Source organism: Haliotis rufescens, unplaced genomic scaffold (assembly GCF_023055435.1).
Source record: "Haliotis rufescens isolate VD_foot unplaced genomic scaffold, xgHalRufe1.0.p SCAF_19, whole genome shotgun sequence".
Lineage (NCBI taxonomy): Eukaryota > Metazoa > Mollusca > Gastropoda > Lepetellida > Haliotidae > Haliotis > Haliotis rufescens.
In genome coordinates this window covers 87,591-108,483 of record NW_025963879.1, presented here as the reverse complement: position 1 = coordinate 108,483, position 20,893 = coordinate 87,591, and the positions used below count along the sequence as shown (strand labels likewise).

Here is a 20,893-nt window from a genome sequence, read left to right as displayed (position 1 = left end):
TACCGGAGTTAATGTATCTTCACTTCCGGTTGTGAAAGCAGACAGCTTTCGTCGTGGAAACTTATGCTTTCGAAAACCTGTGGTTAAAAGTTAATTGTTTCGTTGTATCATGTCAAGCAGAGCTTTAAGGAGACTTCAGGGCGACGGCGATATACTCAGTGCCGTCCCAGTCGAACTCATAGTCGACTCTGATTCCGCCGATGAAGCTGAATTTCAAGAAGTGAAAAGCAAAAAGAAACATAAACGAAGGAAACCTGCCTTTAACCCCTTTGAACTGGTATGTCTTTGGTCATAGGTTGAACATGCGTAAACAACTCACATCATATATATCGTTGATGATATCCATGTTCGTTTCCAAATATTGTACAAGGAAAGTATTTAGTATTTCCGTTCTGTAAAGGACAAAAAATAACTGCTATAAAACTGTATTGCTCTCACAAGCAGCTCAGAGTAATATGGCGGAAAATATATACCGTTGTTGAATCCATTTATATACCTTGCAATTTCACATTGTCATTAATGCCATGGAGATTCAAGGTTAGAAAAGGTCCCCAACATACTATGCTGGTCTGTAAGAGGCAACCAAATTGATCGGGTGGTCAGACTTGGTAACTTTGTTGATTGCGTATCCCAACGTACGCTGATGTCATTATACTGCGATGTCATGGATTGTTGCTCAATTGTTATCAATCACTGGATTGTCTGTTTCAGGCATTAAACAAGACAACAACAAAATAACACCATTCAGCGGTAGAAACTAACAGTTTCCGTCCACTAGTCCTTATAATAACACATAGCAAAACCTTTAAAAATGCCAAATTTCTACTAGTCCTTAGGATACCTTTACTATTGGGCAGTTTGGCAAGGACTATAGGACTAGTGCCAATTTCTAACCCTGCTATTGTCCTAAATGAAAATAAAACAGACCCAAAATTGATAGTGTATGAATATATGTTGTTGGAAATTGAAATACAAGTAGCACAGTTTGTGAGAATCTATCTCCATGTCAAAAATGACTATTTTTGACTTTCAATTTCAGCTGAATGAGGATGTAGAGGAGTCTGAGCCGATCATAGTTGCACCTGTTAAACCAGCAGAGGCTAATGACGAAGTCGATGTGAAACAAGATAAAGAGAATGAGGATAAACAGAAAAATGAAAATCCTGTGGAAGAGGGCGAGGAAAATTCCCCAAAAGCTGTCACAAAAAAGAAGAAAAAGAAAAAAAAGAAAAAGGGAAAAGAAAATGATAACAACACAGCTGTACAGACTGGAGATGTAAGGTTCTTTCAATTATTAGTTGGAAGTGCCCCCTCCATTAGAGTTTGCTGCAGCATGCCATTAAGGTCATTTATGAAAGCGGGGTGTTGAGATTAAGGGGGCATCATGAAAAAGGCGTCATAAAAAAATGACCGGTGAAGATCCGGGGTAGAATAGGTCATCAGCAACCCATGCTTGCCGTAAAAGGCAACTATGCTTGTCGTAAGAGGTGACTAACGGGATCAGGTGGTCAGGCTCGCTGACTTGGTTGATGCATGTCATTGATTCCAATAGCATGGATCGATGCTCATGATATCAATCACTGGATTATCTGGTCCGGTCTCGATTATTTACAGACCGCCATCATATAGCTGGAATACTGCTGAGTGCGGTGTTAAACAACCAACTAACCAACCAATCATGACAAAATGACACAGCAAAGGAGGGGTAGATCGCCAAAATTTATCACAACCATACACAACTCAGGTAAAGTTTTGACCCAATGTTTTTGTCAACTGATGTGATTGATGCATTTTGACAGATGGAAATTAACCAAAGAAAGTGTCTGACTTATCTTTCAGAACTGAGGTTATCTCCTGCACTATTTGAATCAAGGGACCCCCTGAATCTTTAACATTTAACATAGGGGTTTGACAAGGGCACTTGACTTTCATGTTTAATTTCAAATAAAAATATCACCTGATTTCTTTGTTAATTGATCAGTAGAGACTGTTTAGTGTATTGGAAAGACTATCACAGTACATTTTGAGGTGATAGACATGACCACTAGTCCGTAAGTCTGAGACTAGTGATGGTTTAGAGGGACTAGTTGTCTTCTCCCCAAATCTAGTTATGTTACATAAGCTACGGTACTTGTCCAAAATAACAAGATTCTTAGCATCATTTGAGGTAGAATTTTCTGTTATTGTATATACTATTATTAGCTCAGCAAGTTTGACGAAACACATTTTTACTAGACTTGGGCTTTGGGCTAGTGGCGAATGTCTTAGACTGGTTAGATGTTGTTTTCTTTCTCTGATGTTTCACCGTTTGACTGCAGGGTGAAGATGAGATTGATGCAGGTATACGAGAGGTGAATCGTATCCTGGGTATAACGGACCAGACAGCAGGGGGTGGCATGGTGGTAGACACAATAACCAGCGACATGCGGGCACTGCTGAATGTGGAACACAGGTAAAGAGACATTTAGGACATGTGGGACAACGTGTGGATTCCAGGGCGGAATAGGCCCATCGCATCCCATGTTTGTCAAGATGGCCGATCAGAGCAATGACAGGGTGGTGCCAATGTGTAATCTGGCTGATGAAATCATTTTCAGACAGATGGATTGTTGCTGATGCTATCAGTCACTGGTTTGCCAGGCCCAGACTTGATTGTGTTCAGACTGTTGTGTTATTGGTTGAATGCCGGTACTGAGATATCAAATGACATTCACTCACTCAGGGCTTCACATTCTAGAAAAGAAAATGCCCTGTGAAGATTTGGGTTAGAATAGGTCCTCAGCAACCCATACTTGTTGTAAGAGGCGACTATGCTTGTCGTAAGAGGCAACTAATGGGATCCGGGTGTCAAGATCGCTGACTTGTTGATGCATGTCATTGTGTCCCAATGGTGTGATTAGTTGCTCATGACATCAATCATTGGATTGTCTGGCCCAGATATGATTATTTACAGACCGCTGTCATAACGCTGGAATATTGCTGAGTGAGGCGTTTAACAACAAACTTTTCAGTTTTAATTAAGAAGAAAAGTATGTTTGGCATTTCTAGAAATAAGATACTAGCCAATATGTCTTGTACACAAAGAAACTGCTGGCAAAGTTTGAATATCACTAACCCAATGCACAAAATATTTCAGTTGTCAGATAAAGCATGTGCACTAATTTACATGGTTACCCGTGCGGATTCTGGGTAAGCTTGTAGGTCCCCAGCAACCTATGCTTGTTGTAAGAGACGACTAAATGGATCGGGTGGTAAGGCTCAGTGACTTGGTTGATCGCATGTCATTGTATCCCAATTATGTTGATTGATGCTCATGATGGTCTGTAACTCATATAATTGTACCAGCAATCCAGTGATTGGCATCATTAGCATCGATCTACGCAATTGGAATATGATGACATGCATGAGCCAGTCACCGAGCCTGACCATCCAATCCTGTTAGTCGCCTCTTATGACAAGCATGGGTTGCTGAAGATTAATTCTAATCCGGATTTTCATGGGACTTGTTACAGAGATATCTCCTAGAGTTTTGGATGATAAATATATAGTTTGTTCCCTGTCCAGTAGATCCGTATGCATTCAAGTTATCATTCTCAACTCCCTTGGAAGTATACTTCTATATGTCCAAGGCGCCGCATTCACTGTGCAGAGTTGCGTCCCTTGGGCACACCAGAAACCTATGATTGTGGTTTCAAATCCTGGTTCGCCCCGATTATGTTTCTAGGTTTGTCAGCACCATACCCGTGCTTGTGGGTTTCACCGAAGTGGTAAACGTCTGAGACCTGCATCACTTCAGGCTTTCCTCCCAATTTAAACTGACACGCTGTAAAAGAACTGGAATACTGTTAAAAGCAGCGTTTAACACAACTCACTCACTCACTCGCTCACTCACTACATATACACATATAAATAATATGATGTGATATAACCTCATTGACTGAATATAATTATCATTGATTGTGCTTTTTTCTTTTGTCAATAGGAATCTAAATCCTGACAATGAAATGAGGAGGATATTTGGTTCCAGGGTAGTCCAACAAGAAACTAAGTGAGTCAAATAGTTTTATCTGGTATTCATATACCATGAGAAAAACCCTCACCTCAAACAGAATAGTTTTCATTTCTTTTGCAAACTAATAACCTCAATTTTCTCAAAAATGTACATAGATGCTTGTGAACACAGGAGATTTAAATGATATTAATATTATTTTTGTGTCTCTCTTCAATTTTAAGTCGGCACAGAGGACGACATAGAACTTTCCATCGAGGAACGAAGCTTGTTCAGCCTCGGGACAACTGGCCAGCGATTGGAAGAACTGGTAAATATGACTGGACAATGAAGTAATGCTTCACAGTAACAACTTACAGCGGTACCCTTGGCCATTGAAGATGCATTAGTTTGTGAAAAATGCATTCCTATCAGTTTTGAACTTGATCAATTAGTATCCAGTTAAAACAATAATGAGTTACTCACTCTATATTAAAACTGCTTGGTTCTATTAGCTTGAAGTACACCTCTTAAGTAGGTGTTTGTCTTAACATATTGTTTATCGTAAGTTGACCTTACTTGAGCAAAACATATTTTAGGGATTTCTATTTTAACAAAGGAAAACCAACACAGAAGACCAATATTTTATTCTATTGTACTCCCTTTTTTATGTAGATTTCATGACGCTCAGGGTGTCTTAATATCCACAACAATATGATAATGTGGCCTTTATTCTTTAAATTAGGAACTGGCCATATAACTTTGTATTTGAGATCAGAAAGCAGACTTTTATGCGGGTCTCTATGCCCACTCGTACCTGGAATTTAGAAGCCTAAATGCTGAGTGGCTGATTAGAAAGTTCACTTCATGCAACCTTGAGGAGTTGTCAGATCTTTGCATGTCATGAGGTGTCGTATCGACATGAAAGATCTGATTTTTTATGATATTCGGTAAAGACATGGGCTGTGGTCCCACATAAGAATATCTATGATGGTATGCTAGGGCAAACTGCCCTGGATTGCTCCAGTTACTGTATGGTGGGTCATAAATGTCTGTGTATTACCATACAGCGGTAGAAACTAACAGTTGTAGCCCTTATCATGCTAAAAATATTAACATATAGCAAAACCCCTAAGAAGGGCAAATTTCTACTAGTCCTTAGGATACCTTAGCTATTGGGCAGTTTGGTAAGGACTACAGGACTAGTGCTCATTTCTAACGCTGCCATATGATATGAATCGACTGTCCGTAATACGCTCAAATCCGCCCACGTCATATATCAGAACCAGAGGGCCACTACAGGATTTGAGCGTGATTGCATTCCCCACAATGCAGTCATAACAAGGTGATAGACTGTGACATCATTTACTGTAATATTTGGAAACATGTAGTTTAGGTTGTCAATTAATTCATATGCCATAAAATTGGTGTGTTGGGCCACTATAATATGTTTCGACCTATAACAAGGCCAACATGAAGACACCCATTTAATGACATAATGATATTGTTATCTGTTTTCAGGTTTGTCAATGTCACTTCTTGACAATCGTCCAAACTGTCAGATGTTTACATTTGAACATAATCATCAGTACCAACAGACAGAGTTCAAGTTCCTGGAAGCAGTGGAATCTCTCAACCCACAGAACATTGCTGTAAGTCAGCAGGCATCATGGTGGTGAGGGGGAGAGAGAATGGAGGTGGTCAATTGACAGTGTTCAAAACTAGGCATGAAAGTCAAGGGGTCCTTTTCATTACCCTCATGTTAAAAGTTATTAGTTCATGGGTCCCTAGATTCAAGAATGAACGGAGAAGCTTCAAGAACACAGGGCTCCCTTAATCTTGAACAGTGTAGGACCTTGTTAGTCTATTACCCGCACCTTCCTGGTTATAAGGAGCCGGAATGAGACTTTGACTTTGACTGTATCATGATTGTCTGAATGGCTGAGTTTTTGTACTACTGGTACCCCGATTCAGCCCTTCATCATTTGGAGGAAAAAACTAAGTTGATCATCGTAGCGCTAAGATCGGTTTGTGAAACGGGGCTTAGGTTATATTTTGGTCCCTTCATATGATGACCACAGTTACTGTCATGGCTTCTGGAAGAAACTACCATGAATTGCATTTCGTTTTGATAGTAACTTTCAACCTGTCACTCTCCCAAATAGATTTTTGTATATGTCATTGTTCTTTTGACAGGAATCCAGGTCAGATAGATGATTTTCCAAGGGGGTCCATGTTTAAGAATTTCACTGATCTGAATATATCGGGCCGGTCATAGATTGACTTATTTCCTTTATAAAAGGGTGTCAAGGTGTCACTAAGGCTTCATTTCTAAAGTGGACAATCCAAGTATTTGCTTCAAATATGTTACAGTACATTATGTTAGTCACTCAGTAGTTGTCTCAGTATAATCACTGCTCATTGAGAAAGTGAATGTGAGATGGATGTTTTTGTTTGTTCAGAATTTGCTGCAGATGCACCCCTATCACATCAATGGACTCATTCAGCTAAGTGATGTCTTTAAGATGAGTGAAGATATGCAGATGGCCGCTGAACTTGTTGGTAAGATAATTCAAGTTATTAAGTAATGTAGGTTTGTTGTTTGTTTTACATAGTCAGCAATATTTTAATTTCATGTATATCACAGTGGTCTGTAATGATGTGCATTATTTTGACACTTTACTGTTCATTACAGAGAGAACCCTCTATGCATTTGAACACACATTCCATCCGTCCTTCAGTATGACAACAGGCACCTGCAGGCTTGACTACAGGAGACAGGAGAACAGGTACCACAAATAAGACTCACACTTAGAATGTCTTTATAAAGCCAGAATTTGCTTTCAAACATTTGTATGTATGTACTGACATCCTAAACGACTGTATATGGTGTTTGTATGTCTATGAAGTGATCTGTATGATGTATGTCAACTGAACCATATGTGTGAACATATATATACTGAACAAGCTGTGATGTGATATTTGTATGTCTACTGAACAAGGTATGTGATATTTGTATGTCTACTGAACAAGGTATGTCATGTTTGTATTCTACTGAACAAGGTATGTGATATTTGTATGTCTACTGAACAAGGTATGTGATGTTTGTATGTCTACTGAACAAGCTATAGCATGTTTGTATGTCTACTCTACTGAACAAGCTATAGCATGTTTGTGTGACTACCGACCAAGCTATAGGCGTTTGATTGTCTACTGAACGATCTATATGATGTTTGTATATCTACTAAACAAGCTAGAAGATGTTTGATTGTCTACTGAAAAAGCTATAGGGTGCTTGATTGCCTATTGAACGATCTATATGATGTTTGTATGTCTACTTAACAAGCTAGAAGATGTTTGTCTCCTGAACAAGCTATAGGGTGTTTGATTATCTATTGAACAAGCTATATGATGTTTGTATGTCTACTGAATGGGCTGTATGGTGTTTGCCAGTCTACTGAACAAGCTATGTGATGTGTATATGTTTGTATGTCTACAGGGCAATGTACCTGTGCCTGTTCCGACATCTGTCATCAGTTGGACAGAGGGGATGCTACAGGACTGCTCTGGAGTTCTGTAAACTTCTACTCAGGTAGGTGTTGCTCTGAGTCAGAAAGGGTTCTTATCAGATATGAACAGGCACCATTGAAGCACCCAGATTTTTTTACCATGATGTATATTGCACACACAAAGTACTGCAAGATTGTGCTTTTTTGCACTTAGTTGAACATCAAATGCTTTGTGTTATACAAATGCAACACAATGATTTTTTGTTGTAAATATTAAGGCTGTTTTGTAGGTAGGACATTTATCAATTAAACTTAAAAGATTTCTGTAAAGTTGTATACATTGCCCCTTATATTATATAGGATTTGATATGTATTTGTATTATGTACCTTGCTCCCGTGGGGATTCCAGGTTAGAATTGGTCCTGAGCTATCCATGCTTGTCATACAAGGAACCTTAAAGGATTGGTTGGTCAGGCTGTGTGACATTGTTCATAGTATGTCAACATACCCGACAGTGTGGATTGTTTGCTCATAATATGAGGCTTAATGTCATTAGATATTTTGTCTTCTCTAGACTCCATTATTTACAAGCCGCTCTTATGTAGCTGGAAAATGGCTGAGAGCAGCATTAAACAACCAAACAAATTTACCTTGAAAAATAAAACTAATATGTGTTTTTTAATTAAGATTCTTTTTCTTTCACTGTTAATTGAAAGATGGTACACATGATATTCCAGCTTGGACCCCGATGGTGACCCCATGTGTGTGCTGCTGATGATTGACTTCTATGCACTACGAGCTGAACAGTTCAGCTTCCTCATCAGGATGTACCACGAATGGGAGGTGAGATCAGGCAGGACATCCTATGATGTAATATGTTTAAGGAGGCCGGAAACAAACTGGATTGTTTTCTGAATAGGTTTCATCATTTCAATTTGTTAAAGACCAGTTGATTTCGCTCAAGTTTCACACAGTTTTCTAATGAAGATGACCGTTTAATTTTATTTTTTAAAAATGTCCTTTAATGTAATTTGATAACTGTTATAACTATCAATAACTGTACTTAATTTTGATTTATTACTTTAGTAAATAACACTTGTAGACACGATTACGAGTGCCCCCCCACCCCCCATCTCTGGTGTTTGACATAATTTTTTATTTATTTTTTATTTTTATTTATTTATTTTTTTTATTTTTTTTTATTCAGGGTTCAGAATACATTGTACACGATATAATGCACATTAATGCATTAACTGTTTGCACATCATTTGTAATGTGATGATTGATATTACTAGTGATAATAAATGATTTAATGCATAATATATATGTATCACATGATGGAAACTCCTTTTTTTATCATAAAAACAACAGCCATTCACACTTCTCCTACAAACACCATTTACACGCTTTCACACAGGGACACATACATACACACATACATATCCTAAAATTCAAAAAGGTTATTGAACATCATCCAGTCTTTGTTAAATCCAAACCTCTGTTTGTGGACAAAAAACATCTTTTCTCTATCTTATAGCGAAATTTGAGTTCACTCTTTAAAAACTATATTCAGTAGTATATTTTGAACTCTACATCTGTAGATAAAGTATTTTGTGAACAGTATGATAAAATCAAACACTTTATCAGTAATAAGATTTTTTTAAAGCCAAAAATAATAAATTCTGCTGAAAGATTTAGATTATAAATGTGTCCACATTTGTCATTTATCCAGCTCATAAACTGTTTCCAAAAATTCTGTACAATATCACACTCCCACAAGAGATGGACGATCGTCTCTCTATCATCACTGCAAAAAGTACATCGATCACTGTCCACATTCTTGATATAAAATAGAAATGAGTTTGTTGTAAGTATCCTATGAATTATCACCGAAGCTTTGTATCTTTGGTTATTTTGAAAGGTTTTATAAAAATGGATTTCCAGTTTAATTCACCAAAAATAAATTCCCATTTCTGTCTGGCTTTCCAACTCACCAAAGGTCCCAAAAGTGTATAGTAGGCATGTTTGGAAACTTTCTTTAATGAGAAAAGTTTAGTCAATAATAAACTGTAATCTAAAGGTCTTATGGTGTTCTCCATTTTTATGTTTGCCTTCTTAATATAGTTTGAAACTGCAGAAACTATACTATTAAACTGCATGATTGGCAGTGTGAACTCATGTTTTCTACAAAAGTCATTGTATGACAAAAAACAACCGTTTATATCTAATAAATCGCAAATTCTATACACTCTTGCATCAACCCACTGTTTCCAAAAAAGAGTTTGTTTGTCAATCTTGATATCCGGATTATAAAATAGAGGTGTGCTTACCAGTGCATCAAAAGTGTCAATTGTAGCCTTATTAGAGAGTTCATAAAAAGCCTCCAAACAGTCTTTCCAAAAAGGATTGAGAGTTTGATTACTCAATTTCTGGATAAAAGAGGACCCTTATTTGTGCATAGTGGATAGTTTTGGATGACAAGACAATTTGACATAATATTAATAAGCACCCAGGGGGCTCCCAAAATTGAGTTGAAAAATTGTAAACTTTGTGGTTTATCCTGAAGTTATACTAAAGAAAAGTCGGTGTTGACTGCAACTTTTGTTCATGGATGTCTTTGTTGACATTTCAAGATACCCAGGTGAGCTACAGTGCCATGGCATTATTGTGGAATGTGTGATTTACAGGCACACCGGAACCTCACACAGTTGCCCAACTTTGCATTCTCTGTTCCACTGGCAATGTTCCATCTGGCCAATCAGAACCAAGAAAGTACTGATGCTGCAGATAATCTGGTGAGTGATGTACAGTGGGATAGGAATAATCTACACAGCATTTACATTTTTCTCTATATTTGTGAGTATTAGAGATCCAAGGCATGAGTGAGTGAGTGAGTATGGTTTTATGCCGCTTCTAGCAATATTCCAGCAATATCATGGCGGGGGACACCAGAAATGAGCTTCACACATTGTACCCATGTCGGGAATCAAACCCGGGTCTTCGGCGTGACGAGCGAACGCTTTAACCACTAGGCTACCTGATCGCCCCAGATCCAAGGCATGAATGTGGTTGGATGTGGTAGCAGGTGGTCCTGTCTACGTACAGTGCACAAGCCACCAATCAGGTGAAGCTCTACATTGATTACGGAGAGTACCGGGTAATTTGATGGCTGACCGTTTTCATCAGCTTGACCCCTGAGAGCTTCTAGAGCTTCATAAATGAACAAAAATCAAAGCTGTACTTTAAGAGTAAGCGGTTTCAAAAGCTCAAAATGTCGTGATTTTTCGATTCTGAGCAAAATCCCTGCTCAGAAATTGTACCTCTAACTTACCGATTTTTTTGCATATTGGATCATGTACACAAACACCATGCACCAAACACGCTGAATCTATGGATTTGGGGGGTCAGACTCACTGACTTGGTTGATGCATGTCATCGATCCCAATTGCGTGGATGATGCTCATGATATCAATCACTGGATATTTCGATTATTTACAGACCGCTGTCATATAGCTGGAATATTGCTGAGTGCGACATTAAACAACAAATCAACCAACCAACTAAACATCTTAATGAGTCAGTATACTGTGTCTGAGTTGGGTATCCATGTTGAATTTGATCAAATTGTATACCATGATACAGTGATTTACATTGGTCTGTATACTAGTATATGCTGGTCCTTCGGACTCTCAGTAACAAATGGCTGGGGTCACAGGTGTTATGATTCAGGCCCTAGGATTACCACTTTCTACAGGAAATAAAATACAAAGTATGTGTGGTGCTGTGTGCTTATTATAGATTGAGTGTAGAATATTTGATATGGACTGTCAGAAATATGTGATAAATCTTACATACATGATTCAATTTTAAGCGGTTCAATCATTACAGCATCAATACTCTTTGCATCCAGCGGGACCAGAAGTGGATATTATTTACATCCATTCCTCCATTTTTTGTGTGTATACAATATTATGCGTCTGGTAATACCCTGAGTGGTTTTATACTTTTTATCAAGATGTTTAGAAATATAGAAATGTGTGGTTGTCTGCAGCTCCAGTCCAGCCTGATCATGTTCCCCGGGACGTTGATGCCGCTGCTGGACAAGTGCAGTGTCAGTCCAGATGCTGCTGTCACATCACATCCATTCTTCGGACCCGCTTCACAGAACAGGTGAGTAGTTCATGGCAGGTACTGTATAAAGCAGGTACTGCATGAGGCAGGTACTGCATGAGGCAGGCACTGTATGAGGCAGGTACTGTATGAGGCAGGTACTGTACGAGGCAGGTACTCTACGAGGTAGGTACTCTACAAGGCAGGCACTCTAGGAGGCAGGCACTGTTTTACAAGGTTCATTCAGGCTTGGAAAAGTTCTTGAAAATTTCCAAAATAGCTTGAAAACCCTTGAATTTGAACAAAATGAAATATACTTGTTAGCAGGGGCCCGGAAAAAATAAAATCCCAATCAGACATTTGCATTTAGGCCACGCCCCCTCAAATAGCGTATTTTCGTACGACTTTTCACACACATTACAAGTTGTTATTGAGTGCTTCGGTTATAGCGAAGTAAAGCATGGCTCCCAAAATTTACTAACATTTTTAGTAAACTCAAGTTTTCCAATGACACGATGTTTTCCCACGTCTCAGAAAACATTATCAGCTGATCACCGCGATCACGTAACACCGGAAATACAAGATAACAAATCGGAACTGAAGAACGCAATTTAAGGCCGAATTTAATCCTATCATTACAATATCTGGTAATAAAAAAAATTGTTCACTGTTTATCTGGACTAGAGTTTGCAATATATTTGATTAAAATTATTCAATATTTCATTCAATAATTATTATAATGTTTACAATAATTTCGGCGAAATCGTATTCGAAGTGATCGGTAGATCTCACAACTCACCGTTAGTTACAGCAACCACGGTCAGATTACTGCTATTGACGCCTTGAAACAATCTTTAGTTGCAAAAGAATGGATACACATATCTTAAATGCAGTACCATGACTCGCTAAAAGTCAGATTTGAGGCAGTATGACTATTAAATGTCAACATAACGTTTTCTCAATCGAAATGCATGTAGCGCGAGAAGTCCCTACGGTGACTGGTCAAAATCGTCCATACGTCAAAAAATATATCCTGCATACGATCTGTACCAAAGTGCTACGCTTATGGTTCTTATAATTTTAAGTATTTATGGTGGAAGCTGCAACTAAAATAACACGATATTGGAATATATTCTTCCTGATAAAATAATAATTTCAGATACAATTTCTTCCCACCATTGCATCAAAATCCTTTAAAGTGGTATCACTGGGTACGTTTTATCTGAATCACCGGTAGATTGGGAGCTGATTGCTATTTCCGGCTTAGTTTCGGTAATCGTAATCTCTGCATATAAAACAATGCCTTGGAGAGCAGGAAATACATTTTAAATGGTAAAATCATCATGTCTAGTGATGTTTTATATCAAATTTCATACTTTTATTGACCAAGTTTGTTATGCCAGTTTATTCACCTGAAGTTGAAGGGATACGATAACGCTCATCAATAATTTGGACCCTGAAGGTAGCGTTGTTTGTTTTTTAAAATGTCCGGACAAAAAAATTTAAATGTCCGGTAAGCAATATTTTAAACCGGACATTTGAGATTCCCAATCTGACATGTCCGGGGCATATGACCGTTTCCTGACCCCTGCTTGTTGTTTTTAGCTCTTACAACTCATTCATTGTATATTGGATTGAAAACAACATTGACAGACTAACGCTAATAACCCAACTAAACAAGCCTTGAAAATGGCAATTGAAAGCCTTGAAAAGGCCTTGAAGTTTAGTGTTCCATATCTGTATGAACCTTGAACAAACTTACAAAGATGCCAGACAATAGCGTAGATGGGGAACATGTATGTCCCCGCGATCCAGTGAGTCACCGAGTACAAGAAAAATTCTAGTACGGACTCCCATTGGGGATGATATATCTGAGATAGACATAACAATGATTATCCTTCTATTTGACAGTCAGACGGAGGCGCTGAAGCAGCTGATAGCTCTGTACATTGGGCGCAGCTTTCCCTGCTGGAAGGAGCCTGATGCGATGGCCTGGTTGGAGAAGAACGTGAAGGAGGTGCTGGCTAGGGTGGACAGGAAGGACCCACTTGTTGAGGATGCCAGGCAAAAGTAAGCCATTGCTTCATGTAAGAAATAAGCAGCAAGGGGGAGTAGGGAGAATAAACCATGAGGGGCATGCAGCCTTGTTCTTCACTGTTATTTATCGAGTAGCTGGGGTCAACAGTATTGGAGCAGTACTGCAGTGACCGTACCCAGTATTCGCTATATTAAGCTACCTTGGAGCTTTGAAAATTGACATTGGGGGTCACTTGGAGCTTAGAAAATTGACATTGGGGGTCACGTGGAGCTTAGGAAATAGACATTGGGGGTCACTTGGAGCTTAGAAAATTTACATTGGGGGTCACTTAAACCTTAAATGAGTAAAATTTAGTTTCAGAGAACCAGCGAGAGTGGACAAACAGTTCAAAAGTCAATGAAGCTAAAACTTTAGACGAATACTTAGTCTCTGAAAATATATAATTTTGATAGAAACAAATAACTCAATTTAAATTGAAAAGGAACCCCAGTGAGATGAATGATTTGAACCTGAGGAAAACATAGACTTGCTCCATTTAGGGCTTTTACATTAAGGAAAAGGGTGGGCGGAAGGGGAAATAATATGGTTCAGGGACTGTGAGACAGACTTATACTCCTTCTATGTTTCTGTTTCTGTAAAAGATTGCTTACAGATGGGTCTGGAAGTGGGTCAGGGGGTGCTTACTGGAGCAGGGCGCTTACCGGTAATATGATGAATACGGTATGTCATGGCATAATGGGGTAGGAAGGCCCAAGGTGATGTTTGTCCTAGTAGGATTACTACCTTAAACTTAAGAGTATAGAGGTACAGTGCTGACAAACCAAGAATCATAGTCAGAGTGAAATCTTGGATTCAAACCCGCAGTCATAGGATTCTGATATGCCTAAGGGATGCAACTCTGCTCAATGAATTGCAGCACCTTATCTCAACCCCCTGTTATATTATTACGGGCATTGCTATATATAAGCAACCATGGCAACCACAACTCCACTGCTTGTGTGATGTGTGTTCTTCAATTTCACTTGTGATCAATGAAAATTACCTTTGATGAAATATTTATTTCTGAAAAGTAAATCAGAATGATAATTGAAAGGTATGAATAGTTATATATAAATTAGACTGAAATGTAATACACTTCTAAAATTACCCAAACAATAAAAGCAACTGGTGTTTTGTTTCAAAAATATTATTCATGCATTCAAAAATGCATGTATTCCAAGAAATAATTTATAGTATTTAGATATAATTTGAAAGCCAAGTATGTTTGCAGTTGTATTAATTAAATGTCAAAAGTCACCATTCTGTTCAAAGATACTTGTAAAAATATCATGTTAAAAAAAAAAAAATTCAGCCCCCAGTGAGGATCGAACTCACGACCCCTGGTTTACAAGACCAGTGCTCTATCCACTGAGCTATGGAGGCTTGCATTAGTTTGTCAAGATGTTTCTGTAGTCATGACAAGCCTTTCCGAGAGTCAGGAGACCTGGTAAACAAACACAATACCTGTATTGATTATTTGTGAAACTGGCAACACCTGTCCCAGTGCTGTTCACACTGACTCTAACACAAACTGATCCAGGAACTGGTATCAATAACTGTTGTACCATCTGTGTATGAATAATCTACAGTGTATTGTAGAGGGTAGGAGTGTTGTGGGAATGCTATTATTATAAAAGGGCAGGGGTATAAATAGTTATAACAAGGAATTCTGTCTGTCCGTCCATCCGTCCTTCCAAGGACATTTTTGTGTTCAACCTATAACTTGAAAACAACTGCACAGATTTTAAACTTGGGGAACCCTTTTTATACCTATTGGAGAGGTGCAGTGCAAAGTTTGATTCAGTATTTGGATCTTCTGAACAAATACAGCTATTTTTCATTTTTTTTACTTAGAATTCTTTTACTGCAACATTTGTGCGACCTATTACTTGATAACTTGAAAAGTACTTCATGGATTCTTTTCCAATTGGGGTTACAGTTTCTATATCAATAGGAGAGGTGCAGTGCAAAGTTTGTTTTCAATACTTAAATTTCCTGAAAAAATACAGCTATTTTGCAATTAAAAGTTTTTTACTGAAACATTTGCGCAACCTGTAACTAGAAAACTACTTCATGGATTCTTTTCAAATTTAGAGAATAGTTTCCATAATAACAGAAGAGGTGCAGTGCAAAATTTAATTTTGATATGTGTATTTTCTGAAAAAAATAGGATTTTTTCATGTTTTGACTATTTTTTCACTGTAGTTTGTTTGACTTTTGAAATCTGTGAAAGATTGTCTCTTAGATCCAAGCAAAACCAGCAAGTTAAACAACCCTGTGTGGTTGTGGTTACCTTCTTGACACGTTTGTCATTCCAATTACGCCCACTCAGTTTTTGTATGAACATGATTAAGTACATGTATCTGCGATTGAAAACCTGTTTTGGTCAGCACCATTGAGTGTGTAGAGATTGAACAGGACCAGTAGATACTTGCATGTGCTGTTCCGTTGGACCACTGGCAAATTTTAGTCAGGGTCAAACACTGTATAAAGATAATATCTAATATTATGATCAACAGGCGAAGTATCCGGTACCAAGGCACACCACGCAACATCTTCCGTCACATCATTGTGTCTGAGATCAAGGATGCCACAGCTGCACTACCACCGGTAAGTTCTTTCAGTGGACCGAGAGACAGAGAAGGGTGTCCTCCCACATGTCACACCTAAGTATTATAGTTGACTAACTGCCTGTCTGTCACCTTTTTGTACATGGCCTGTCCATATACTGTTTGACCACAGTGGATTATGGGTCAGCACTGTTCTCCAGCAACCCATACTGGTTGTAAGAGGCTACGGAATGGGTCAGGCTTAGTGACTTGGTGATTGAATGACTTCGTACCTATTTGGCATGGATCGTTGGTCATAATATCAATCACTGGATTGTCTGGTATGGACTTGATTATTTACAGGTTTCCATTCATTCATTCATTCATTCATTCATTCATTCATTCATTCATTCATTCATTCATTCATTTGTGGAGTTAAAACTTGAATCACTTATAGTGATGTAGACATGGAATTTATATATAAAACATTTTTTATTGAGGGTCTATATCACTTTTGGAAGATATAATAATAATAATAATAGTAATTATTTTTAATTTCCCTCTTTCCTGACTGCTTTTCAATAGGGGCAGGAGGCCCGTGAATCGAAAAATAAAAATGTGTGGCCTGAAGGTACCAGTAGTAAGCCAGGCCAAGGTACACGACAATATGAAGCTGAAAAGTATTATAATAATCATCAACAAAGTAAATTTCCCCTATGGTCATTTCATCCTATAGTAATATTGTTGATAGAAAACTGCCTACTCAAACAATTAATAGGTTGTTTCATTATGGAAGCTGGGTACAGGCTCTCCTCATTCAAGGGGGAGGGACACAGGAGGTAGGAGCTCCCGGTGCTGAGATCGTATTCCGCTAGGAACCAGGTTGTTATTCAGCCTATGGAGTATGCTTACAGGTCTTTATGGGGTTGTCACTACCTTTAGTGTATAGTACTTTCACCTTGTGTACTCAAAAGAACCCACTCATCCGATTGTAGATGATGAGATGGAAACATGAATACACCCGAAACCGAATTATCAAAACGTGTGGTGTCACCCTGGGCAAGTGACTTAGTCCCATCAGGGAATGTGTACCTGATGTGTAGGATTGATGTAAAAACCCTCCAGCGCCCATAGGCATGGGTTGTATACTCCCCAAGGAGTTGAGAATGATACCTGGAATGCATATAAATCCACTGGTCAGAGAACAGCTGACATCACAACTGATGTCTTCCAATGTCTTAATTACATAGCCATGTGATGTCATTGTTTCAGTAGGGCCGACCTTGAATATCATAGGGCAGAAAGGGGACATTGGCAATTCATTTTCACAGGGCTTTACTTCATTCCAAGTGTATTAAAAATTGATTCATCTCCATGTTTGCAGGAGCTGACGACATCTCCAATTCTAAGTTACGACCCCCTGCCTCCTCATGATGCTGTAGCAACCTATGACCGCCCAGTCAGGTGAGCTAACAACTTATCATGTCAAGTACGGTACACATTATTATTATATAATATAATTCGGATGACTATAGAGTTGGAACTGTAAGTACGGTAGAGCTAATGTGGCTGTGTTTTCAGTTGGTGACATAAGGACAAGGGACATTTATTTCCAATGTTGTCTGATGTTAGTATCATTACATGCTTTTAACAGTTTAAGCATTTAAAGATTTGATACTGATTTACCACAAATTCCGTTTTGGTGTAGCATACTGGTAAACTGTTTTGACTCATCTCTTGAACTTGTCATGAGTCGGTGACTTACAGAGTATACAACTTTTTCCTACTCTGTGGCAGTCATACCAAGCATTCCCATGTTGTATGTATGTTTTAGAGCCTGACATTAACAGTATTAGGACCGACCACATTACTCCACAAGAGCATACACTGTTTGCAGCTCTAAAGTGGCTTAAGATAGACATTGAATAGATAACAGAATTGCAACATGGTTGTAAAATTATGACAGGTTTGGGTGAGAAGCATGAAAAGCATTATACACCCTTTGCATTCTTTGAGGAAAGTTAGATTTAACTGTTGAAAGTTTTTTTGTATTTGTATAAGTGCTTAAACTGTGAACAGATATTTTCTGAGAATTAACCTCAGTGATGGAAAAGTATTCCTACCTGTTTCAGGGGCCGGCGAGGGGAGCAGGGAGGCAGCTCACTTTCCCTCTTCCTCAGGTCCTTGCTGCCCAACTACAACCCCAATGTAAGTGGATGTGTGGCTACTTCAGAAAGTAGTTATGTTTATATTGGACAATCTCATTAAAATCAGATCTTTGTGTAGCGGTAGCGAGGACGGACTCCCATTAAAGGTCATGTCAGAACAACCTTTTATCTGACCAATCACAGCGTTGCTTACCAGATGAGGAAAGTGACCCTAATGGGATGTCCTTAAATCTTTGTTTAGCGGTAGCAAGAACTAAGATCTGATTTAATGATTTACTACTGCCAAGTGAATAGTGCTATAACTGAAATACTGTTCAAAGCAGCACAGGACAAAAGTCTCATTTACACACTCATCGTGCTCACACTCACAGACACTTTGTTCCAGGATCCTGATCCAGCACCAGCAGCAGTTGCAGCCCAAGAGGGAGCCGCAGGGGGAGATAACCCCGAAGGGAACAATTTGCGAAGAGGCATTGGGGTGTTGATGGATGCCATGCGAGACTTGTTGAACAACATCCAGCCTGTGGAGCCGCCAGTAGAGAACAGGCAGGATGAAGATGGGGAGGAGAGGGATGAGGAGGAGTGGGACTAAGGAGAAACAGGGGAAAGGGACTTTGAGACCAGGATTGGATTGGTGGTAAAATGAGAAGTTTGGAGAGAAGAGCTGAGAAGGTTAACGAAGGAAATTGGGGATGGGTGGTTAAATGAGGGGGTATGGGATAAGATCTGAAGGGGTAATAAATAGGAGGGGAATATGATACCAGGGTGGGGGATAAAATGAGGGGGTATGGGATAAGCTCTGAGGGGGTAATAAATAGGAGGGGAATATGATACCAGAGTGGGGTGGATGGTAAAATGAAGGAGAATGGGATAAGGTCTGAGGGGGAATGGTCATAAGGAGAGGGGTGAGGGAAGAGTTCTGAAGGGGTGAACTGGGATTGTGATTTTGATGAAGCAGAGACAGGAATCTAAGGCAAGGTGTAAGGGCTTATGAAGCCAAGAGAGTTGTTGGAAGGGAGATGGGTTGATCAGGGGGATGGTATGTAGATGAGCTTGCCACAATCTCTTCAAAATCAGATCTTTTAATCCAGTACAATACTTCTCTGCATTAAGATGAGAGGACACCTCTAACAGAGGTCACGTCAGAGAAATCCAGAGCAGACTTTGACCAATAAATCTAAATGAAGAAGTAGGTTCTTCAGCTAATCATCATGATAATGTCAGCTTTGTGGAACAATTCGGTTTCAGGCGTAACCGCCTTTATTCAGAAATTCAATCTTAACATAAGAAAACCCATACACAATGACAGGGGATATCCACTACATGTACAGCATGGAATATATTATTAACCAATCAAAATGATCATTATGTATATACGGAAATCAGATATGCTGGCCAGAATTGCAAGAATTTGGAGGCCTTTGCTCAAACTGGCTGATGAGAAAATTTTCCTGATGTGACCTGTAGAGTGTTTGTCATGCATCTATATGTTGACATGAAAACTTAGTTGCACCAGACAGAATCAGGTCGTTGTGTGGAGGGTTTGTCATGCATCTATATGTTGACATGAAAACTTAGTTGCACCAGACAGAACTAGGTTGTTGTGTGGAAACGTAAGGCTTAGTCAGAAGTCAAATTTGAATTTTTTTAACATGTCATGTAGACATGTAGGTTGCATTTTTCAATAATAGGTTGCACTGGTGCAAGTTTTATATAGTTAAATCAAGCTTTGAGAGGTATTATTTTGGAGATGAAGATCTGATTTTAATTAGATTAAACTGATTAAGGAATCTAAAGATATACATGGGATTAATGAATTGGGTCTTTACCCAGAACAGCAGGTGCAGAGGAATATGTATCAGATCTTGTGATGGTGCTATGAATATATTTTATGTTCAAGAGAAGGGATGCCTTGAGATGATGAGCCCTAGAATAGATTGCTATGGATGGATATGTTGAACTATGTTACAATCTTGAAGACACCTACAATACATGTGGGGACCAAACACCCTGATGTACCTTGTGTCTGATTGTATTCACTGCTATTATCATCTTGTGGAATGTGGTTACGGGAAACGTAATCAGTCTTTGTGTTGTTACATGGTTTATAATGTTCGCAAAACCATTAGGTTGAATCATTATCTGGCATTGCATTTACCAATTCTCATCAACTTTGTTGTTAGTGTAGCAGGGCGTGGAGTCATCCCACACATGACATCCTTACCTTGTCAGCTTGCTGACGGGGTTAACCTCTTTGGTCATGTGGACAAGGCGTCCGACCTCTGATCAGATGGTTCGTGGTTCAAATCCCATCACAGGACTCAGACATTTTATGGCCGCTACATTGGCGCCCAACGTGGGGCTGAGCACGTTCATATAAAATTTGAGCAAAATAAGCCTCAGTACCCTACTATGAGGTCCGGGACGTGCCTTCTGTTGATGGGAGAGTATGTAGCAGGGCGTGGAGTCATCCCACACATGACATCCTTACC

At 39.0% G+C, this 20,893-nt stretch overlaps 1 protein-coding gene and 1 non-coding gene across 2 annotated transcripts; one reads left to right on the top strand and one right to left on the bottom strand.

Annotated features, from left to right (window-relative positions):
• The first annotated feature begins 9 nt into the window (after positions 1 to 9).
• On the top strand, positions 10 to 19,153 carry LOC124142576 (transcription factor 25-like). Its single transcript, XM_046511141.2, has 17 exons — positions 10 to 277; positions 1,040 to 1,276; positions 2,319 to 2,452; positions 3,983 to 4,048; positions 4,234 to 4,319; positions 5,510 to 5,640; positions 6,451 to 6,550; positions 6,684 to 6,777; positions 7,488 to 7,580; positions 8,235 to 8,340; positions 10,185 to 10,292; positions 11,549 to 11,667; positions 13,519 to 13,677; positions 16,204 to 16,294; positions 17,618 to 17,697; positions 18,366 to 18,441; positions 18,787 to 19,153. The coding sequence occupies exons 1-17, from the start codon at positions 110 to 112 to the stop codon at positions 18,991 to 18,993; spliced, it is 2,055 nt and encodes a 684-aa protein (XP_046367097.2). The 5' UTR covers positions 10 to 109; the 3' UTR covers positions 18,994 to 19,153.
• Trnat-ugu lies at positions 14,995 to 15,067 on the bottom strand. Its single transcript has one exon. It is a non-coding gene; the product is annotated as a tRNA-Thr (tRNA).
• Positions 19,154 to 20,893: the final 1,740 nt, after the last annotated feature.

Coding starts and splice junctions, on each gene's coding strand:
- LOC124142576 (XM_046511141.2), top strand. CDS start 110: ATGTCAAGCAGAGCTTTAAGGAGACTTCAGGGCGACGGCGATATACTC. Junction 4,049..4,233: donor GTAGTCCAACAAGAAACTAA/GTGAGTCAAATA, acceptor TTCAATTTTAAG/TCGGCACAGAGGACGACATA. Junction 6,778..7,487: donor TACAGGAGACAGGAGAACAG/GTACCACAAATA, acceptor GTATGTCTACAG/GGCAATGTACCTGTGCCTGT.